This window comes from Pseudorasbora parva, chromosome 17, assembly GCF_024679245.1.
Source record: "Pseudorasbora parva isolate DD20220531a chromosome 17, ASM2467924v1, whole genome shotgun sequence".
In the NCBI taxonomy this organism is placed as follows: domain Eukaryota; kingdom Metazoa; phylum Chordata; class Actinopteri; order Cypriniformes; family Gobionidae; genus Pseudorasbora; species Pseudorasbora parva.
Window position 1 is genome coordinate 3208059 of NC_090188.1, and position 24863 is coordinate 3232921.

The 24863-nt window shown below is 39.1% G+C and overlaps 1 protein-coding gene across 4 annotated transcripts in view; it reads left to right on the forward strand.

Annotated features, from left to right (window-relative positions):
- lyst (lysosomal trafficking regulator) overlaps positions 1-24863 on the forward strand; it is a 133127-nt gene that overhangs the window by 35675 nt on the left and 72589 nt on the right. For all 4 annotated transcript variants that reach the window (XM_067422034.1, XM_067422035.1, XM_067422037.1 and 1 more), the window contains 7 exons: positions 2896-2986; positions 3458-5546; positions 7301-8297; positions 11229-11390; positions 16783-16939; positions 21228-21454; positions 21920-21986. In XM_067422034.1, coding sequence (XP_067278135.1) covers positions 2896-2986; positions 3458-5546; positions 7301-8297; positions 11229-11390; positions 16783-16939; positions 21228-21454; positions 21920-21986 — 3790 coding nt within the window. The remainder of the gene's footprint in view (positions 1-2895; positions 2987-3457; positions 5547-7300; positions 8298-11228; positions 11391-16782; positions 16940-21227; positions 21455-21919; positions 21987-24863) is intronic.

The following is a 24863-nucleotide window of genomic DNA, read 5'->3' on the forward strand; positions in this document are numbered from 1 at the left end:
GTACCTTGCTTTTTTTTTTTTTAAAGAAGAAACCAATGTATAGTTGACATTTGAGGCTTAATGCTGTAGAAAAGCAATACAAGTTATTTTAGGAAAAGTGTTTTTAGCTTGTTTTTAGTTTTATTTAATATTAGAATATGATAAAGTTGCGTCAAGCAATGGTATAAAGCTATTCAAAATATCATTCAATGTAAATTGTGATAATCAAAATTTATAATCGCAGTTACAATTTTAAGGGAATAATCGACAATTATGATTTTTTGTCATAATGTTGCAGCCCTACTTGTAATCATTATTATAAGGTAGTGTCTGTTATTGAGAGAAGGAATTCCTTACTAATTGCTGGCATTGTTCTTAAATAACATGGTGATATGTCAGTCAAAACAGAGCTGAATATCCTTCCTGAATGCCTCATGCATTCACATCAATCCTGCACACAGGGGACCTTAAAAACAATCCAGCAGTGACCAATACACATGCATCAAAATGTGCATTATATCATTAGACTTTCAATGAGCTTTGATTAACTGCTCCTGTAAACATAAAAAAGTTCCATAGAAACGATGGTCTGTGAAGCTTGATAATAGACCGTTCGTGCTGTAATATCTTTTCTATCTTTTTTTATGGCCTGCTTAATGAATGAGCTCTGGGAATGTATTCTTGCTGTTTCTTTCTTGGTCTTTACTTGCAGACACGGGGAAGTCTACTGGAAAGTCATTGTTTTAGAGCAGTGAAGCCCTAAGTACAGACATCCATCTCTCTGCAAACGAGCAGCACATTATGACATGGCAAAACTAGAAGCAATGTTGATTTGCATGCTTGAAATGCAGACAGCTTTGTTTATTGTAATGGGCAGTGTTTGTTACTTTATACTGCAGTGTAGACCAGGGTTATTATAGTTAACTAAAACTAAAACATTTTAGTTGAAATGTTGAAATAAAATAACATTAACTGTTATAAAATATAAGGAAATCTTAACATATTTCAACTTTTTTTTCTTTTTTATTTAGTTCGACTTGATGTTCTAAAATAACTAAAACTGAAATAAAGATTATAAAAGACTATTGACGTTGGAGTTAATAAAAAATGCTAATGACAAAATCATATCAAAACTACTAAAATTTAAACTAAAATTAAAATGGAAACCGTTATAAATCTATATAAATCTTGTAATAACATTGCAATAATAACGCTACTAAAAATAACATAAATATTATATTGTTTAACCTCCTAAGTTAATAGAAAAGTTTTTTGAATTTAGTATTTTTTCATGCCATTGCATTGTTTAGAGCACAAGAAACATGGAAAAAAAACATTTTGAAAAATTATATTTTATGCATATGTTATGTTAAGTGGACACCTGGACTAAAAAAATACAATGACATTAAATGACGGGTATATAGGCAAAAACAATGGGATCATTTTTTCATTCACCAATCAATTTTTAGGTTTCGATTTTTTTTAACCAAACTTATGCATACTTACAGAATGCATTGATATGCCATTTTACTTTATGCAATATATGTGTAAAATTGACATACATGGGTTTTCCCATTCAATACAATATACCTATACACTTCATCTAATGTGTTCTTGACGCAACATTAAATGAAAAAATACATTTTTGGCAACATTTTCATAATAATATCTAATATTTCATAGGAACATTAATATGTAATTTATTTCACCATTCACTTGTTGTGTCTTCCAGAATGCCTGATAAACATGATTTAAGTCCTAGTGTCTCTACAGTGGACATTTTTTAAATCAATGCCCTGTTTCCTAATAGAAAGTCTGATTTTGATCATTTTGACCCATAACAATGTTTATAACAAACAATTAGTCAGATTCAAATGAAAATTACTAAATATTATCATATAACAGTGCTAAATTTGATCATTCAGTCATATTTAAAGACCAATGAGAAGTTGTCTTGATGAAACCTCAAAACATTTGGTATCTCTGCAAAGGCCCGAATGTGCTCTTTACAGGACATCCAGACTTAAAACGGTGACATGTCAGAGAAATTCCCTAAAATGTAAGGTCCTCGTACGTGGACAGTGGCACCCAGGAGGTTAATTACCCCAGTAAATAATTTATATCATTCCTTAATTTACAAAAAATGCATTTACAAACAGAGCTAGTTTTAGAGAAATAAAATGTGACGCATGCATTTTTTCCTAAACACTTGACATTTTAAATTGTCTTCATTTTTTTAAAACTGACGGATGAGTCAAATTTATTTTTGGCTCATCTCTGAGCAAACTTTTTGGCATTATGTCGAATAAAATGACAGGTGTATTTGATCCCGTGTTTTGTCCTCTCTACCACCCTCTCCTTCATTCTCTCTTAGAAGTGTGAGCTCTAATGAATCAGATCTGGAGTGGTTCTTCTTACTCACGAGGCTTTTCTCTGAACTGGGCACTGCTTGACTATCTCTCAACACAACATCAATCGCTTGCGTGTTTGCATAGTAGCGGGTCAATATGGCTCCCTAGCCACTTTGCTAATTACCTTATGAATATGCTGGCAGATGCTTGTTTACCTGAGGTCACACAGCTCTGTGGCAGGCAGTCCCTTGTATTTGCTTTTAATTCACATGTGTCAGAGTGCTTTCTCTTCTCCTTGTGAGGAATGCTTTCTTGCTGAGGGTGGAGCCAGTATTTAGAGGCTTGCTGTCATACAAACCTGTATTTTACTGAAACCACTGGAAGAAAACCTACAGATTGTCTGTAATCTTTTGCACAGCGCTGGAAACTAGCTTGGCATGAAGCAGAAGTGAGAGAAGTAATCCGCTTCTGGGTGGCCATCAACACTAGGAGACTGTTTTTGATTGGATTTGTTGAGTGAAGAATTGTTTAAATCCAGAATTAACCACTCAAATCTTTTACTTAGGAGTTGACCTGTCGGGAAGAGCTGCTTACTCTCTTGTTGTCTCTGCTACCTCTGGTCTGGAAGATTCCTGTTCAGGAGGAGAAAGCCCCAGGTGAGAGTCACTTTAATATTTTGAGAATGTACTAGAGGGATACTGTAACCCACCTTGAATTAAATAATTATGTGTTAATATTAAATGGCATTGCATTCAGAATGGAAATTTGATATACTTATACATGATATGTTTTATAAAGCATATGATCTTGCAAGGACGCCATGAATTGTTAAGTAGCTGCCTGGATGAACAAGTGAAACCATGAGATGGCTTTAATTATGAAACAGTAGAGTTAAAGGATAATGAAAGGCTTTTCGTTGAGCTTGAGACCTACGGTATTTAGTGCAGGCATGCTAATCTTTTCTAGCAGCTGCTTTCCACATTGTTGAGTTATTAGTTCCCGTAATTGTGTTGTAAACCGACCTCTGGAGGTCATCATAACTTGCTGTAATGAAACCTGGTTGTATAACTGGTTGATGCTTGTCAAGATTTTAAACCTCCCTTTCCTACTCTGTTTTTAAATCTTAGATTTCACCCTGCCTTCACTACTTGAGGCGTTTTTATGCCAAGAGGGAAAGACCATTCCTCAGAAGGCCGGCCAAGATAGATGTGATGTGCAGAACTCTGGGAAGCGTTTATCTGGCTCCTGGAAGTCACGGCGTTCACGCAGAACTGCTCAGCGATACTCTGTGAAGGATGCACGCAAATCTCAGCTTTCCACGTCAGATTCTGAAGCCAACTCGGACGATAAAACCACAAGCGCTGGGGGCAAGCATCGCAGATTCCACAGTACGGCCATTCGTGTCAGTTGCCAGCTTCACCAATCCAACAATCCATCACAACCAGCATTGCAACATCCCACTCTCGATGCCATGAGCACCATTGAGCCATCCCAACCTCACATGAGACTCTTTGGATCTCACACGCTGGATCCTAACATGCTAACAGACCCAACAACTCTCTCCATCTTCAACCGAATGGAAAACTCGCCTTTTGACCTTTGCCATGTTCTGCTCTCCCTTCTGGAAAAGGTCTGCAAATTTGACATGACCATCAATCATAACCCGGGTTTGGCGGTCAGCGTTGTTCCCACGCTCACGGAGATACTCACAGAGTTTGGTGACTGCTGTTGTCCCGGTGGTGGAGGTGGGATCGATGAGCTAGCTGGAGGCTGGACTGAGGAGCCAATTGCACTTGTTCAAAGGATGCTTTTACGCACCATTCTGCACTTGATGTTTGTCGATGTGGGTCAAAATGAGACACTGCCTGATAATCTGCGTCGAAGCTTGACTGACCTCCTCAGGGCAACTTTAAAGATTCGCACCTGTTTGGAAAGGCAAGCCGATCCTTTTGCTCCAAGGCCAAAGAAGACTCTACAGGAGATACAAGAAGATTTTTCTTCCTTTTCACGGTTTCGTCATCGGGCCTTGCTACTGCCAGAACTCTTGGAGGGTGTCCTACAGCTGCTCCTGGGTTGCTTGCAGGCCTCTGCGTCCAACCCTTTCTTTTTCAGTCAGTCTCTTGAATTGGTTCATGAATTTGTGCAACACCGTGGCTTGGAGCTCTTTGAGGCGACCGCTCTGCGCCTCGAGGCCTTAGCAGAAGCTCGAGATTCAGAAGTTGGCAATGAGGCATCGGAGCACCTGCGTTCTCTGATCGCCGATGTGCTTAAGATAATCAGTGCAGTCAAGAGAGCCAAGTCGGAGCAGCTACACCAGTCTGTTTGTGCACGTCGTCGACATCGCCGCTGCGAATACTCCCACTTTTTGCACCATCATCGTGACCTCTCAGGACTCCCAGTATCCGCTTTCAAGCAGGCCGCACGACGTAATCCTTTTGAGGAGGACTCTGAGGGTCATGATGGAGAAGTGCATTACCCTGAGCGTTGTTGTTGCCTTGCGGCTTGCGCCCATCAGTGTTTGCGCTTATTTCAGCGCCTCTCGCCCTCAGGTCCTGCCGTTTTGCAGGTGCTGGCCGGAGTACAAGCCGTTGGCATTTGTTGCTGCATGGATCCAAGGTCCGTAATAGGACCCATGCTCCAAGCGTTTCAGGCTCCAGGACTTCGGAGCTACCAATCCCATGTTTTGAGTGTCCTTAGTAGACTTGTCTTGGAACAGCTTGGAGGTGGTCAACCCTCTGAAAAGGCCAAGCTGGCCTCTTGTAACATCTGCACTTTGGATAGCAGTCAGTTACCTGGGCTTGATGAGACTCTACAGGGCTATGGGCCTAGAAAGGAATTGAACTTATCCACATCCCCATCTCCATCATATCGTTTCCAAGGTATCCTGCCCAGCGGAGGAGCTGAAGACATGCTATGGAAATGGGATGCTTTAGAAGCCTATCAGGAGCTTGTGTTTGGGGAGGACCAGCATTTGAGTCAACAGATTGCTAGTCATGTATGCCAGCTGACTTTGCGAGGCAATGCTGTAGTGCAGTGGCAACTCTACACTCATATTTTTAACCCTGTGCTACAGCGGGGTGTGGAGCTATCCCATCATGCCCAGCAACTTGGTGTGACAACTACTTGTAGCCAAGTCTGCAGTTACCATAGCCATTGTCTCCCGATTGAGGTACTGCTGGTTTATCTTCAGACTCTGCCTGCTCTGCTAAAGTCAAGGTATGGCTATATTTCCTCTATTTCTTTTTCTTCCTCTTATGGTGATGATGCACTAGGCAAATTTTTGAGCAATGTTTCCATGAATGGGCAACCAGGTGAGACACATGGCCCACGACTGATCTAAAGTATCCAGATAGATATTTGTTGCCCATTCTCAATTGGAAATTGCCTGGCAACATTGCTTTAAAAAGTTGCCTCGTGAATCATCCCCTTTATTCACTGTTGTTTAGGTACTTTACATTTAGTAGAGATGCAACGATTGCAATTTTCTTGGCTGATTCCCATTTCTGAGTGTGACCTGCCGATACCGAATTTTGCTGATTCCTATTTTCTTTCAACGAACTATAATTGACAAACATCTACTTTTCTGAAATGCACAAAAAACAAAAAAAAAACTAATAAAAAGACAGTAATTAAAAAGAACAAATAACAAATTTCAAACAACAGCTGGATAGTCTTCGTTGTAAAAAAAATAATAATAATAATCATTTTAAATACAGATTAATGCTTACAAGTAGTTACAAAAGTGAATTAGTCAATAGGGGAGTGATTTTCTTTAACTGAATACTCACCAAGTTGGGCATTTTGACATAAAATTGCGTGCATTTGCCCTTTAAGCGCAGTAAGCCACTCAGTTTGGTAATTGCGACTCACAAGCTGTTTCAGAATTTAGGTCTCTATGAAATCCGTTTTATTTCTTTCCAAATTCATTTTTTTCCATTTAATTTTTTCTGTATTCCATTTTAATGATTTAATCAAAAACATTTCTGATTAATTGAATTAATAAAAAATACTTAATTTCTTCATTTGTTTACAAAAATAGGGCCCTAGTGTTGTGTATTTTAGTTTTTCTGGTAATAAAAAACATTAATTAATTTTTAATCATATGAAATTTAAAATAAACCCTTTCATTTTTGGGGGGCAAACACGGTGCTGCACAACAGAGGTTTACTGTTAAAATTAAAGGAAAATAAATCTGTAATTAATTATTAACTTTATTTTTTAAAGGAATATTGTATTGTTGTTATTATTAGTATACTGTACAATAGTAATACAATAGTACATAATACTAGTAATATATTTCTGTCACAAAAAAAAAACTTTTATTTTGACGGGTTGTCATGAATAAGCATGATTCACTGTGTGTGTGTGTGTGTGTGTGTGTGTGTGTGTGTGTGTGTGTGTGTGTGTGTGTGTGTGTGTGTGTGTGTGTGTGTGTGTGTGTGTGTGTGTGTGTGTGTGTGTGTGTGTGTGTGTGTGTGTTTTTTGTGCGTGTGTGTGTGTATGAGAAATTGAACGGGTGTGCGTCTGCGCCATTCATTCATTCATTGATTCATTCATTCATTCATTCATTCATTCATTCATTCATTCATTCATTCATTCACACACACACACCCACACAAAAACACACAGAACATGTAGGGTTCATATTCAAATAGTCTTCTTGCTGTTTAATATTCACAGACACTAGTACTAGACAATACAAGTGCTATTCAACTGAGACGGGCGAGTGAAAGGAGGCATGCATGTCACTTCGCCCCCAGAAAGAAGAGAGCAAGAATGTGCAACTGACATTATTGTCTGTGCCGCTGGCTACAAACAGATCAGACACAGGTCCGGCCTGATCATTCGGAAAATCGGCTAATTTCGATTCCTGGCCGATAGATCGGTGCATCTCTATAAATTAGCCTTTAAATTAAACTGTCTAATGTGTTTACTGAATTCATAACTTCTGATCTTGTGTTCCGACTCAGCCGTGTGGTACGCGACCTGTTCCTGAGTTGTAACGGACTGAACCAGGTCACAGAGTTGATCTACTTGGACTGCACTCGTCCGTGGGTGCTAAAAGTGTTCGAGACGCTCATCTTGAGCGCGTGGCACCATCACACAGAATCTGCCGTGCATGAGCTAGAAAGAGCAGAAGCTCAGGAGAGGGAAGCCGTCCTGGGACTGTTCGAGGAGCTGAGTTCACGTGGGGCTGGTGACGGCCCCCAGAGCCTCACTAAGTTTTACGAAGGCTTGAAAGAGGCTTGCCCTCACCTAAAGGGCAAAAGTGGAACAAGCACGTTTTCAACAGCAGGACACAACCGAGGTGAGGCACATTTGAACACGATCAACCTTTTTCTGTGCGTCGCCTTCCTGTGCGTGAGCAAGGAGGCGGACTCCGACAGAGACTCTGCAAATGACTCTGAAGACACTTCAGGATATGATAGTACAGCTAGTGAACCATTGGGTGGGCGCCTACCTTGCCTTTCCCCAGACAATGTGGCTCTTCCCTCTAAAGAGCAGGTAAGGAGGGCTGCCGATGTTTGGTCAGTGTGCCGTTGGGTATACATGGCCAGTCCAGTCTTCCAGAGGCAGTTCTTCAGACTGGGAGGCCTCGATGTCTGTTCACGTCTAATGACGATGGTCATCCAGAAACTCACGTCTAAAAACAAAGACTGCAAACTTAAGAAAAAGAGGGAGAGTAAAGGCAAAAGCAGTCCATCTAATGTAGACTCTCCCACTCAGGCTCTTACAGGGCAGTTTGACAATATACCGACAACTGTAGGTACAGCGGAAACTCCACCGCATGAACTTAGTGACACTCTCAGCCCATCTCAGGTCGAAAGCAAGTTAAGTGACCCAACGCACAGGCTTGAAGAGGAATGGCCGCTCCAGAGTATCCGACTGCTGGAGGCTCTTTTGGCTATCTGCCTCCACAGTGCCAATTCAGCCCTACAGAGACTTGAACCAGACCTTTCCTTTCAGGTACAGTGGACATGCATACTAGCTCTGTTTCAAACCCTAGTGAGCTGACATAAGGGGCTATTTATGTTTTTATATTTTTTCTAAATTCTCGAATGCCTTGGCCTCATATGCAATATGAATATAACTTATCCCGCATTCAAAGAGCACAGAGATACAGACATTTTGCATCTTGTGTTTTCTAAAATGTAAACTTTTACACCGTCTCCTAACTACATGCAACGGCACACGATTAAAGGCATCATTTCCTGTTAATTCAATGTTTTTGTCCTAACCAGCCGCGACGGTGACACGAAATTATTCTGTTTTAGAAAATGTTTCTATTTCCACAATGCTGGAGCAACAACACAAAACATGACAATGATAAGGTGTCAGGTAGTGTTTGGGCCCTATCTTGCACCCAGCGCAAGTGACTTTGTACACCGCCGCATGTGTCATTCCTATTTTGCACCCGCGCAAAGCGCGCTTTTCCCTCCACAGAAGCACGTCGCTAAACTAGTGAATGAACTTGCGCTACCTGGGCGGTTCAGCGCAAAAAAGGAGGCGTGTTCCGGCGCAAACAATCCCTGGTGCTATTTTGCTGTTCCATTAAACAATTGCGCCACTGACCAGAAAAAACCTAGTCTAAAGTCAGTGGCGCGTTGCGCATTGTTCATTATGTTATTTTAAGGGCGCAAAATAGGCATAAATCTAGCTTACAAATTATTCAAATGTAGTAATTAAGGATCAGACCTGTTTGCCCAATAGTGTGGCAAGGCATATATGTATATAAGGACATCTGACAAATCGGTTTGTCCGTCAAGAACCAGAAAAAAAATACGACTGAAAAACGGAAAAAACTGTTTAACCGACGCCTGTTTAACCGACGCTATTTTGGGTGGGTTTCTCCCATCCCCATACAACACAACTTCTCTGTCTTTCACTGCTCTTACAAGAACATCAGTCTCCTCGGCTGTGAACCGCTCCTGGCGTGCGCCTGGTAAATACGCCATAATAATAGCAGCCCATAATGGAACTTGCGCACCTGCTTTTAAAGGGAATGTTGGATGCCGCTCTGATTGGTTTACTCACGTCACGCCCAAACCACACCTATGAATAATGAAGCTACTTCAGACCAACCCATTTTAGATTTGCGCCGGGCGCAAGAGCCATTTATCCCGCCGGGAAAATAGCAACAGCGCCGAGACCCGCCCACAAAGTTACTTGCACTTCGTGCTTTGACACTTGCGTTTCAGATCGTTAAAATAGGGCCCCTAATGTGCTTTATTTAATGTCAAAAGCGTGTAATGTGACTTTGAATATTATTTAGTGCTCAGCTTTTTAACGTAGTCCTACTAAAAGCAATAATGGTTAATTCACCTCAGATCTTGAATAGAAGAACTGAAGTCACTGAAGTTAGATGTGACTTCTGCCCGTAATGGGAAGGGGCATGGAGTTTCCGGCAACCTGTGCTTGGCACTTCAGCCAATAAAAATACAGGAAACTACATTTGGCCATCTAACCAAGCTAAGGCACCGTCCACACGGAGACGCGTTTAGCTGTATACATATACATTTTGTACCGTATCAGCGTTTCGTCCACACGGATCCGGCGTTTTGGAAGCATGAATCCGATATTTTTTGAAACCGGAAAATTGTTGTTTTCAGATTTATCCACTTTGGGACCCAAAGTGGGTAAATCTGAAAACGACAATCTTACGTTTTCGTGTTTACAGCGAATCCGTATATTTTCTGAAACAGTGATGTCATCACACTACGTCCAGCACGGTGAAAGAGTTAAAGGGTTAGTTCACCCAAAAATGAAAATTATTTCATGAATTACTCACCCATATGTCGTTGGACACCCGTAACACCTTCGTTCATCTTCAGAACACAAATTAAGATATTTTTGTTGAAAGCTGACGGCTGAGAAAGGCTTCAGACAGGCCTCCATTGGCATTCAGTACATTCCCACTCACACACTCACAAGACCCATAAAGGCACTAAAGACGTCGATACAAAGTCCATCTCACTACAGGGGCTGTACAATAATTGTACCAAGCGGCGAGAACAGTTTTTGTGCGCAAAAAAAAATCAAAATAATGACTTTATCTGTCAAGATATTGTCTTCCGTGTAGGTCTTGGACGCGAACTCACGCGATAGCGGCGCTCCTCCTCTTCCGGGTCATGTATTCGCTATGATTCGAACGGCAGAGCTGCGTCATATTCTCGTGCATGCGTCGAGTTCACATCAATAATTTGGTGGATTATATCGTTATTTTGATTTGTGCGCACAAATTACTATTTTTGTCGCATTGTAAAATTATTGTACAGCCCCTGTAGTGAGATGGACTTTGTAACGACGTCTTTAGTGCCTTTATGGGTCTTGAGAGTGCCTCACCTCCGACCACTGCTATACCCCTTCTAGCCACAACTCTTCTTCTCCATTTTTAGTGTATTTCTGTGGCAGAATTACAGCACCACACACTGGCCTGGCATGCAAACTATATCGTTTTTAGTTGGTTTCGGTAATGTCGTGTGGATGCAGATATTTCTTGAAATGAGGGGAAAAAAGATCGGATTGGAAAAGCTCTGGCTTCGTGTGGACGGGGCCTAAGACCATTGCGTTTTTCGGAGGGATGGACTTCCAGCAAACAAGCCGTTCAAAGGACAGTGGAGACAGCGGTGTGGAATAAAGGTCTAATATAAGAAAAATACAGTGTTTTTTTTTTTAAATAAAAAGAAGTATTAAGACATGTTATACTGCGTCCCATATACACAACCAAGCCTAGAAAAAAAACAAACACGGAACCACCCCTTTAATGCCTCGATGAAAAACAGGTACTGTCTATCTATGCAAACTAGGTTTTGGGACAGAGCTATTTATTGACATTTTGAAGTGTGTGACAATGTCTTAGTCTCGCTGTGTGTAATTTTGCCATGCTCTGTCCCATAGCTGCAGTCCGTGGATGAAACCCTGTGTGAGGTCAGGGATCAGCTCTCTCGATCTGGAGTGGTGAATTCGGAACTGGCCGTTCCTCTGTTTGATTCATTATTACGTGTGGCTCTGGCTGAGATGTTCTGCAGTCCTGATGTCATCGAGGAGAAACCTGACAAGGTAATTTGATCGCTTGATTAGTTCATCTGTATTGTCCCTGAAGGGCACATGTGTTCCAGTGCTGTACAGACTCAGGTATGAGTCTGGCCGTAATCTCATTGCCCAATTGTTTCCTTTCACTGTCTGCTGTGTGTAACTCATGAAAGTAGACAGCCCTAAGATAAAATTACTTTTGGTGACTAAATACAAAATTTGTAAGAAGATTTTTTTTAATGCTATAATATTTCCTGTAGTGCACTAATAATATTAGTATGATTTTTACATACAGTCCCTGACAAAAGTCTTGTCGCTTCTAATTTCTAATCAAGATTTTTTTTACAAGAAATGGCTCATTTTAATCCCACCAGCTTTTGTGAAAATGTTTCAGTGAAAAACTAAACTTTCAAAAAGTATTCTAATATTCACAGCTTGGTAAAGCCCATTGAGTCAATTTTTGCAAAGACATAAGTGTTGTCACCTTGTCATATGAGCTTCACCTGTCACTAATAATGGGTCAATTAGGACTCAAGTGTGTATAAAAAGAACCCCAGTACACTAGACCTTCACACCAACTGCAACTAGACCTCTGCAAACATGCCTAAGATTCACCCTGAGACTAAAGTTTTGATTATCAAGAGGCTGAAGACCAGATCCACTGCTGATGTGGCAGACACCTTCAATGTGTCTCAGCGTCAAGTACAGAGGATAAAAAAAAGATTTGAAGAGACTGGAGACGTTTTTGACAAGCCCAGGTCAGGCAGACCCCGCAAGACAACTGCTCGAGAGGACCGTTTGTTGGCTCGAAAATCCAAGGCCAGCCCATTTTCCACTGCAGCAGAGCTCCACGAGACCTGGTCACCTGAAGTCCCTGTGTCAACCAGAACAGTTTGTCGGATTCTGTCTCGAAATGGCCTCCATGGTCGAATCAGTGCCCAGAAGCCAGCACTAAACAAAAGACAATTGAAAAACCGTGTGGCATTTGCCAAGGCCCACAGCCTGCTAAAAGGATGGACGCTGGAAAAGTGGCAGAAGGTGGATTTTTCAGATGAATCTTCTGTTGAATTACACCACAGTCGCCGCAAATATTGCAGGAGACCTACTGGAGCCAGAATCGATCCGAGATTCACCCAGAAAACAGTGAAGTTTGGTGGCGGAAAAATCATGGTCTGGGGTTACATCCAGTATGGGGGTGTGCGAGAGATCTGCAGGGTGGAAGGCAACATCAATAGTCTAAAATACCAAGAAATCTTAGCTACCTCTTATATTCCCAACCATAAAAGAGGCCAAATTCTGCAGCAGGACGGTGCTCCATCGCATACTTCCATCTCCACATCAAAGTTCCTCAAGGCGAAGAAGATCAAGATGCTCCAGGATTGGCCAGCCCAGTCACCAGACATGAACATCATTGAGCATATGTGGGGTAGGATGAAAGAGGACGCATGGAAGACGAAACCAAAGAATATTGATGAACTCTGGGAGGCATGCAAGACTGCTTTCTTAGCTATTCCTGATGACTTCATCAATAAATTGTATGAATCCTTGCCAAACCGCATGGATGCAGTCCTTCAAGCTCATGGAAGTCATACAAGATATTACATTTGGATCTCACAGCACCACAACTTAATTTGCTGACATATTTTTGTATTTGCAGTAAATTTGTTCAATTTATGCATAGGCGACAAAACTTTTGTCTTGCCAAAATTTGACCTTTCTGTCTTGATTAAATGATAAATATTTTTTCTGTGAACGTTTTTTATTTTTAGTGCATTAAACATCATTTGGGAGGGTTTTAGCTTTTCATATGAGCTATTTCTAACACCAATGAATTAATTAAAAGTCAGGTTAATATCAGGTATTTCTAGAAAATAGATAAGCGACAAGACTTTTGTCAGGGACTGTAATTTAGAAATAAAAGACATTTTTCCCACCCTGATTAGAATGCTGTGTTTGAAGGGGTGTGTCTGCTGTGAGACTGTAAACGCCCACTGCTGTGATTGGCTGTTGTGAGATATCAGTGTAAACGTCCACTGCTGTGATTGGCTGTTGTGAGATATCAGTGTAAACGTCCACTGCTGTGATTGGCTGTTGTGAGATATCAGTGTAAACGCCCACTGCTGTGATTGGCTGCTGTGAGACTTTAATGTAAACGCCCACTGCTGTGATTGGCTGCTGTGAGATATCAGTGTAAACGGCCACTGCTGTGATTGGCTGTTGTGAGATATCAGTGTAAACGCCCACTGCTGTGATTGGCCGCTGTGAGACTTCAGTGTAAACGTCCACTGCTGTGATTGGCTGCTGTGAGACTTCAGTGTAAACGTCCACTGCTGTGATTGGCTGCTGTGAGACTTCAGTGTAAACACCCACTGCTGTGATTGGCTGCTGTGAGACTTTAATGTAAACGCCCACTGCTGTGATTGGCCGCTGTGAGACTTCAGTGTAAACGCCCACTGCTGTGATTAGCTGCTGTGAGACTTCAGTGTAAACACCCACTGCTGTGATTGGCCGCTGTGAGATTGAAAAAAACCTGTTTTTTGATAAACGAGAAAGTTTTGAGCTGTGAAACGCACAGGATGCTTGTAGTATGTAATATGTCATGAACGCTTTGTTACTTGTATTTATACGTCTTTAAAAACGTTCTGATTTCATGTTTTTTATTACTCAAGATAATATAATTCCTCCCAGTAAATCCTCTCTTAAAAAGGAATTTTCTTCTCAACAGTATTTTCTTTAGGGGTAATTCCCAAATAAAACATTATCCTTTAGACTTCAGCAAGATTTGTTTTGGTATTCGAGTTTCTTTTAAGACATTAATCTGCTTTCTGACCCCTGGCCAAACATAAACGGATAAGGGGCCTTTTTGTGTGATTGAGCACATGGGAGGTATATTTTATGTGGAAACGGTCAGCTGATGTGGTCCTGTGACCAAAATCATATTTTCTTCTTTTTTTAAACCAGCTTTCTGAAATCACAAACGTTGTCGCTTAACAAACACAACACCAAAAAGCAATGTTATGAGGATTATTTACTTTATTCTGAAAAGAGCTCGTTTTCTAGAAGGTAAGAGTCGACCTGACTGGCTTTAATCTGTTTCACTGCTGTTTTTTAACTTCTGCACTACAGGGAAATGAAAGCACTAAATGTCAGAAGTGAGAGTATTTGTGACCTTTTCTTTCTAACTGTGATGCTTAAACACACAGTACTTTTAATTATGTATTTATCCACCAACCAGATAGTGGCCGAACGTTAAAGTTTAAAAGAAACCTGCAGCTATTAGGATGACAAGTGACGGGTATCATTTGAGATTCATTGTTTTGAACGGATTTGCATATCTTTAACATTTCAAAAATCATCTTCAGCTCTTCTGTCATCAATTTTACACCATGCAAAGGTTTTTAATGTCCTCACAAAACAATTACCACAAATTTAAAATATTTTATAATCAAGTTTAATCTGTTTTATTTGAACTGTTTCTTGATTATTTTATATTTATACAATTTTATTATTATTAGTCATCCCTTTATTTTGTAATAATAATAATAATAAAAAATATTTTAATAATTATATTAACATATGTTTATATTTTATATTATAATTAATCTATTTTATTATTATTTATATTTCTTATTTTCAATTTATATTATTATCATTATTATCATAATAAAATGTTAGTAATTTATTACATATCGATTTTTTAAAAATATTTTATTATATAATTGATTAATAATTAATATGTTTTATATATTTGTTTCTTAATTTAGATTTTTACCATTTTATATTATTATCCATCCCTCAATTTTGTAATGAAAATAATAAAACATATTTTAATAATTATATTAACATATTTTATATTATAATTACGTGCCACCTATTTTATTATTATTCATTATTATTATTATTATTATTATTATTATTATTATTATTTTCTTCTTATTTTCTATTTATATTATTTTATATTATCCTTCCGTCCATCTAGTAAATACTGTAGTAATAATAATAATAAACTATACCTTTTAATAATCATATTAATAATATGTTAGTAATTTAATACATATTGCATTTATTTTTAAATATTTTATTATATAACAATTTTTTATCTGTTTTATTTTAATTGATTTATATTTAAAATATTTTTATATTATTACCCGTCCCTTCATTTTGAAATTATAAGATATATATTTTAATAATTATATAAACATTTTTATATTTTAATTAAGTTTCATCTATTTTATTATTATTATTATTATTATTATTATATCTTATTTTCTATTTATATTATTTTCTATTGTCCTTCCCTCCATCTAGTAATTACAGTAATAATAATAAAGTATTTAATAATCATGTTATATTTTTATAATAATGTTGAATATATTTGAGTTATTTCTTTAAGGGTTAGTTCACCCAAAAATGAAATGTATGTCATTAACTCCTCACCCTAATGTCGTCCCACACCCGTAAGACCTCCGTTCATCTTCACACACAGTTTAAGATATTTTATATTTAGTCAGAGAGCGTATGCAAGTGTATGCACACTATACTGTCCATGTCCAGAAAGGGAATAAAAACATCATCACAGTAGTCCATATGAGACATCAGTGGGTTAATTAGAGTCTCTTGAAGCATCGGAAATACATTTGGGTCCAAAAATAACAAAAACTACGACTTTATTCAGCATTGTCTTCTCTTCCGCGTTTGATTTCAAACTCCAAATAAAGATTCAAATGGTTATGAATCAACTTATTGATTCATGATTTGGTCAGCGTATTGAATCATGAATCAATAAGCTGATTCATAACCGTTTGAATCTTTATTTGAGGATTGAAAACAAACACGGAAGAGAAGCCAATGCTGAATAAAGTCGTAGTTTTTGTTTATTTCTTTGTTTATCCAAAGACTTTCTGTCCATTGCTGTTTCTCGTACTGTCTTCCTTTTTTGCATTGTTTGCCTTCGCTGACTGTAAAACCCTGCACTGTGAGTTTTGAATGCTCTTTCTCTGCCATTATTTTGCCTAGGTTTCTTGCCTCTCGAACTGCTCAAATCAAACGAGCGCGCGCATGTGGGCGGATCCTGTAGCGAAAGCGGTGGTAGCCATGGTAGTCAGTCGCCCAAGCCAATCATTTGTTTCGTCCCGAACGAAAATAATGAGCGGTGTTTATTGCAGATTAAAAAGTCTAGAGTCACTCGGTTTTTATACTCTCCTTTTCAGAGTACTTACATTTCAATTATGTATTGACATATAAAGAAAGTTTAAACAAATTTGGACAAAAGTGTTTTAGATCATTCCTACCTACCCTACCTTTAATGTCGTAAATGTCATTTTTGGGTGAACTAACCCTTTAATGAATGTATATTATTCTTATGCTATAGTCCTTCCCTGGGTCTAGTAAAGCTCTCCTTCCCTCCCTCTCGGTGCAGAAGCCTGCGGTCAGCGGTGAAGCGGCTCCTCCAGCTGGAGATCTTTCTGAGGAGGCGGATGAAGCTCAGGTGAGCGGCGCTCCACCCCTGGGAGAAGAGGAAGGCTATGACGCAGACAGTGAAAGTAACCCTGAAGACTCCACCCGTCAGGAGGAAGGTAGGATCGCCCCCTTCATACTTTCATGAGCATCTGCATTGTGCCAAACTGTGTTTGACTGACTGTAAAATGTAAATGAGCTAGAGAGGAGTGTGTGTGTGTGTGTGTGTATTATGTAAAGCTAAAAGTATCTTGCATTTAGTTGTATTGGCTTTAAAGGGTCAGTTCACACAAAAATGATAATTCTGTCATTAATTCCTCATGTCGTTGGACACCCGTCAGACCTTCGTTCATCTTCACACACAGATTAAGATATTAGTGTTGAAATCCGATGGCTCAGAAAGGCCTTCATTGACACCAATGTCATTTCCTCTCTCAAGACCCATAAAGGCACTAAAGACGTCGATACAAAGCCCATCTCACTACAGCGGCTCTACAATCATTTTATGAAGACACGAGAATAGTTTTTGTGCGCAAAAAAACTAAATAACGACTTGATTTCAAAACAAAGCTTCGAACTGTTATGAATCAGTGAATCGATTCATGATTCGGATTGCGAGTCAAACTGCTGAAATCACGGCTGCGTCTGAAAACCTAGGCAGCTGACTCGTTGCCTCCAGGGCCGGTGCTAGCCATTTGGGTGCCCTAAGCACAAGTGCTTGGCGGTGCCCCCCCCCCCCCCCCAACACCCCACCACCCAACCCACCCTACCCTATCCTCCCGTCCCCAAACAAACACCCACCCACCAAAGAAATAACTACCATTCAGAATTTCTTATTTAGGTTCTCTTTACTTCCAAAATAACTGCTGCAAATGAATAATTGAAACTGAACAATGTAAACACAGAAAGTTAAAAGTGCAAAAAAAAAGTTTTGTGTAAATAGAATAAGTCTATGAATTTGATAAAGTATGAATTTTAAAGTGCACGTTTTAAACTGCTAATAACCATGCATAACTGCACAGTACAAATTACTCAACAGAGGGACTACATCTCTATAAAGAGTCCATTCTGCTATTCTATAGAACTATATTAAACATTTTCACTACCATCAGTTGTCAGAGGCCCTACAGAGGCACACGTCTACATTTCCTAGCTGCAAAATCAGCTATCAGGTCATCATATGATAGTTTCTGAGCCACGTCCCCATTGATAACCACAAGACAAAATATTCAGGGATTCTACTGAAAACCAGAGGGAGTCTGGCACAGAGATTCACCTTTTTCTCGACTAATTTGGTCTAGGCCTATGTTTTGAAGTACTTAAATTGTCTGGTTGTAAATGGTTGCAATCACTATGGCACATCCAGTTAGAATGCAATAAGGACTCTGATATTTCTTCTGTAACATTTATTCTCCACCATAAGTCGGGGCAAGTTTGTGGTTCTGAAAATATACATACAAATTGGTAAATAACAATATACAAAAGGATGCCAATAGCAGTACACATAAATGATGTGTAATTATGATAACAATGGACAAATAACAATACAAAGTACTAAACTGTTACACAAGAAATGAAATCCGCACTTACTAGCCTATAAATTGTCATGTAGGCTTATTTTATCATCATGTAAGAATCCTGTTCTGAGCGGGGCTCGAACTCCCGGCCGTAACGTCATTAGCGCCATTCCGGCTGCCTTTATGTAAACAACACAACGGTGCATTTACGGCATACACATTTAGCTCGCGAATGTACAACAAAGAATATAGCACTCATGGTAAATATATGTAAACATGTCTTATAATAATTATAGTACAGAGGAATACTCGTTCTCCATTAGAATTGTCTATGCACGATTGCGATAGATAAGGATCTATGCTACTAATACTTTCAGTTCGCGGTAAACTATGATTTTAAACAATCATAGTACATTATTATGTACACATGACAGTCCTTCATAACAGCCTATATTACTTTTGTATTGCATTTGTATATTAACATGCTTTTAGAAATATTTTATGTGTTATTTATACTAGTAGGCTAGCCTATTGTGATGATTTTTTCACGACCCAGATTTTTTGGTGCCCCCCCCCCAAGCACTTGGTGCCCTACGCGCAGTGCGTGATGTGCGTGTGCGGAGCGCCGGCCCTGGTTGCCTCGCTGCCTTATCAGGCAATGGCTTGTAAGGCATCATTTGACATGAAGGCACCTCACGAAACGATTTCGGACAGACTTCTGAGGCAGTGTAGCAGTTTAATGATCGACAGCAAAATAGAGAGAGCTTTGGTGAGAACTAAACACATATTTAATTACTTCATTAGTTATTTCTCGCTAGAAATGACATTAGAAGAGGAAGTTATTGGTTAAAAACATACATTAATACACAAACTGACCAGCAAACGCAACTTTCGGACGCCATCTTATTTTCCCAGCTCAACTGTCACTGAATGGAAAGCACAGGATTGTGGGATACCAAAGGCAGTGAAGGATACATGTATGCTGACTTCAAAAATCGATCAGATGAAGGTATCTCAGGAGACAGGAAGTGAAGCTAATATTAGATTCGGACGTGCCTCGATGCCTTCCTGCCTTGAAATGTGTCCTCTGAAGGCAGCATTTTCCAGGTTTCGGACGCAGCCCATGTGACTTTGGCGATCCGAATCATGAATCAATTCACTGATTCATAACAGTTCGAAGCTTTGTTTTAAAATCGGCCCATCACTATAAAAGTCGTTATTTCATTTTTTTGCGCACCAACACTATTCTGGTCTCTTCATAAAATGATTGTAGAGCCGCTGTAGTGAGATGGGCTTTGTAACGACGTCTTTAGTGCCTTTATGGGTCTTGAGAGAGGAAATGACATTGGTGTCAATGAAGGCCTTTCTGAGCCATCGGATTTCAACACTAATATCTTCATATGTGTGTGAAGATGAACGAAGGTCTGACGGGTGTCCAGCGACATGAGGGTGAGGAATTAATGAAATAAATTTTCATTTTTGTATGAACTAATAACCCTTAAAAGGCTTGTAATGTTGAAGTTACATAGTTATCATTCCCGTTAGTCCTAATCACTGATAGCAGGAGGAATGTGTTGGTGAATGCATTAGCCGGTCTCAGCTGGTCAGCATCAGGTAGGCTGAGGGAACGTCTGGTCAAGCGGGATGTGATCCTGTTCCTCAGTCACATGTAGTGTTTCTGGCTCTCGCCCTGAGAATGGTTTCATTGTTTCGTTCGGCTGTGATGTAAGTCCGCCGCGCTGAGCTGTGTCTTGTGACTGCAGCGTTTGACCGATCTTGCATGATTGAATAAGTTCACTCACCTTCAGTCTGTAGTTGATCGAATTTATGAAGAACAGAATGGAAGGCAAAGCTTGAACTGTGTGAGTTTGAGACTGCTGTGTGTGTGTGTGTGTGTGTGTGTGTGTGTGTGTGTGTGTGTGTGTGTGTGTGTGTGTGTGTGTGTGTGTGTGTGTGTGTGTGTGTGTGTGTGTGTGTGTGTGTGTGTGTGTGTGTGTGTGTGTGTGTGTGATGGGTAGGTTTAGGGGCAGGGGCAGTGTAGATAGAATGGACAGTTTGTACGGTATAAAAACCATTACGTCTATAGAGAGTCCCTACAAAGATAGTGAACCAGACGTGTGTGTGTGTGTGTGTGTGTGAGAGACTGGGAAGTGAACTGTATCAGGTGTAGGTAATAGAGTTCAGATTCAGCTTCTCATAAATCTTTTCTGTTAAAGAAGACCTCTTTTAGACATCTATATATCTATCTATCCATCCATCCATCCATCCATCCATCCATCCAATCTATTATTATCCTTTTTTCCATCTAGTAATTACAGTAGTAATAATAATAATAGCATACTACATTCTATCTCTATCTGTCGTTCTATCTATCAGACATGTGTGTTCATACTGTTCTATCTCTATCTGTTGGTCTATATAATTCGATTTATCATTCTGTCTATATATCGTTTTATCTCTCTCTATGAAACTGTCTATGTCAAACTTTCTGTCTTTATTCTATCAATCATTCTATCATTTTTCTATCTATCTTTCTGTCTATCGTTCTTTCTGTCTGTCTATATATCTGTCTATGTATGTGTGTGAGAATGTCTGTGAGGGAGTGCTCTGTGTGCGTGTGTGTGTGTGTTTGAGGCAGAACTTCATTAATAAAGAGCACCCAGAGCTTGCGTAGGAGCTGCAGGGTGTAGTTCACAGCTAAATCATGCGGGTTCTCCGGTGCATGGCACCTCCATCAGCTTAATTCATCTTCACTGGGCTAGAGCTGTGAGCCACCGCCGCCGGTACATACAGCACTTGTGCTTCAGCCATTCTGTTTGCACCACCAATTATTCTTTTATTATCACTGTGTTGTTTGTATTCAGTGTTCTGTTTTTGTTTGCTGTGACAGGGGTAAAGGTGGAGGCTGGAGTCCCATTGGGGGAATGTGCATTGGGAATGGCAGGAGTGCCTCAGGGCTCCGTCAGCGGCCGTCTGCTGTTCCCGGAGATCTGCCTGATGGAGCTGCAGCTGTTAGCCAGTGGCTCTCCAGACCTGGAGGTTTTGGGCCACGTGTTGCAGAGCCTGTTAGGAGCCGTGAAAGGCCACCACAGCAATGCAGCGCTGCTCTACCAGCAGGTCAGACTTTTATCTGATGCCAGACTGATTTATTTATGTATGCGAGATATTGATGTTACACAGTGACAGATCTTATTCCAGAAGACCTTCTGCTTTTGTCTAAGTAACTTACCTTTGGTTGGTAGAAAGTTTTTGTACCAGTTGAAAGAGTATACTTGAAACCAAAGACAACACCTACGAACCTACGTAGCAGGAACAAGATGACCTTTTACAAACCTTTTAGCAATTGGAGATTGAAAACGAGCTTTGCAGCGGCATTTTTTGACAGATCTTAAGGATTAAGGGCTATGTTATCTTTACAAGAAATCTTTACAACATTTATTCATTTATTTTCACTTTATCGCATTGCCAATAATGATTTTTGAAACTCAATCAAAATATTGATGTGGTCGAATAGCTAAATGAAATAATCTTTACTGTATTAATAAAGAAATGTGATCCTTCACGCTGTTTTTCTCTCGTCAGGGTGGTGTGAAGGCCATTCTCACTGGATTTCAGAACATTCTCAGCCAATCAGATGATTCCTATACAGGTGTCTATTTATTTTAATATATATTTCTCACAATTACCATTTTTAAATTTCATATTTTTGAGGTTAATCATAATTTTCATTATTCTCGAAATGTCATTACTAAAATACATTGTATCCATGATGATATTCATTTCATATTTATCATAATCACCATTAATGAAAAGTTAACATCAAATCAATCAATAAATAAATATATGTAATGTTTTTAGAAAAACAAACAAACAAAACAAGAATGGACATTTTAGGCCAGGCTGTCATTTTAAAGAAATTATGAACACATGCACAAACAAGAGAGAACTAATGAAATATTAATAACTGATTAAGTTGCAGTCAATATTTGCTATATCCTGTCAGCTTTATGTTTTTCTATGGAATTTTTTTTTGCATAGCAAAAAAAAACCTGTAGTTGTTGATAGTTTTTTTGCCAAATAATTTAAAAAAATTAAATAAATGATTAATAGTTTAGTCATAATTCTTATTATTTCCATTATTCTCCTAATGGGTTTGACATTGCTAAAATACATTTTTATCAATGATAATGTTCATTAAAAATTCATCATAATCTCCATTAATGAAGCATAACAAACACTAAATGATATATAAATAATTTACAACAAAACACACACACACACACACATATATATATATATATATATATATATATATATATATATATATATATATATATATATATATATATATGAATGAGAACAGGTTCTAGGACCTGGAGGAGCTTCTGCTGCTGTGGAGCCGATGCCGATTATTTTATATTTTAAGCTTTTATCGACTGATTCCGATCCCTAATACGTATATATAATATTTTGTAAGCATACTGCTTAGTTTTGCTTGGAGATTTTTTTTTATTTGTGGTAATAACGCCATGAAACATGCCAAATAGTGCAGATTAGGGGTGTAACGATACGCGTATTCGTATTGAACCGTTCGGTACGAGGCTTTCGGTTCGGTACGTGGTACGCATTATGTACCGAACGGTTCTTGGACTAATTAATTAGATTTGGAAAATAAAAAAAGTGTGTGAAATATAATAATATGCGTTCAACAAGATAGCCCAATAACCAAAACGACATAACAGGCAATGCCCCTGACACCGCCGAAGTGAAAGAAAAAAAAACACACCAAATATGTTTTAGGCTGCTCAGTCAGGTGCTCGCTTAATCAGTAGGCTACGCGCTGAATGCTCGTGGCAAAATGGCTATTGCGTTTAACAAACCAGAAATAGAAGATCCTCCAATAACCAACGGTTATTGCATGGTGTTTGGGTGAAGGCATGGTTTCTTTGGGGTGATCTTTGGATTCTTTGTAAGCTATGATGGTGTTGGCAAGAGTGATGGATTAAAAAACAACGGTATGTCGCATTTGCTGATGGTACACCAGCGGGAATAATTAATGTCATGTCAATCAACTCATTTACGCCGACAACAAGACGATAAAAAGGAGAAACAGCCGCAAACTATCCCACAAACTATCCCCGCAGCATTTAGAAAGACATTTCCAACTTATTCAAATGGCAAAAGACGTCACCGCGGCGAGTGGTCCATTTATAGCCGCGGATATGAGACCTAACGCCCGTTTCACACATACTCGTCTGCAGTGCGTGTGCGGTGCGTATTTTTTTCTGTACCCATGTTAACGGATGACAGCTTTCACACTGCACCCGCTGTCCGTCAGTCCGTTCCAGGTGCGCTGCGTCTGCAGCAGTGCACGGATCGTTTTCGTACCGAGTCTATTTTTTGCTGCGTTGCGTTGCTGCATTAAAGTGATAGAACATTGTTCGCATTAAAATAAACATGTACTGACGCGAAAATCTAGTAATTTCACCACAGATGCATATCATCTAAAATATACTCTTGTTTCAAAGTCAACACATGGCTTTTTTTTCTCAAGTAAACCAACAAAACGACACCTTACCTGACATTTAGGTTAAAAAAAAAGTGCCATAATGGAGAGCACTCGTACTTTCTTGGAGGTGAAAAGCAAAGTTCTTTTTGACCTGCAGGATTTCTTTTAAAAGGGTTTAAAAACGAAAGAAAAGACGAGAGTCTTTAAATCTTCAATAGATGACGAGAGCTGTTTTTGAATATACTATTGTAAGTTTCTAATTTAAAATGTTTGTGATTTAAGGCTATAAACTATGTTTAAATGTTTTGCCACTTGTGTGAGCTAAATCTAAAGTATATAAATATGAATAAATGAATTTAATAAAATGTTGTTTAAATGTAGTAGGCTACATTTGACTTCTATACCTGACTTCTATGAAAGAGTAAACAAAGAGAATTGGAATTCTGACGAGGCATGTTCAGTAAAAACTTTTGGATTTTAAATAAAAAATAATGAATAAATGCTTTGTTTGTGGTATGCAACAGCGGATCAGTTGCGGACTGCAAACGCAGCATATGTGAAAGCACTACAGGGTGTGGGGCTCCTGCAACGCACACGCAACGCATCACGCACCGCACACGCTAATGTAAAGAGCTAATGTCTTATTCCTGTAACTACATAGAAGATGGGTAAAGTATAGCTCCATCATTGTTCAATGTAAAAAAAAAAAAATCATACTTTGTTAGTTTTAATAAAAAAATAATAAAAAAAGGTAATTTATCTGCCATTTTTTTCTTTTTGCTTTATCTAAAACATACCGAACCGTACCGAACCGAACCGTGACACCAGTGTATCGTATCGAACCGAACCGTGAAGTTTGTGAACCGTTACACCCCTAGTGCAGATATAATTTTTGGCCAGGCTGTCAAGAAATTATGAACACATGCAAAAATAATAATAATAATGCTTTATTTTGTGCTCTTTTTGTTTGTCTATGCATTTGTATTTTTAGTCAAATTAAACCTGTAGCTGTAGTTT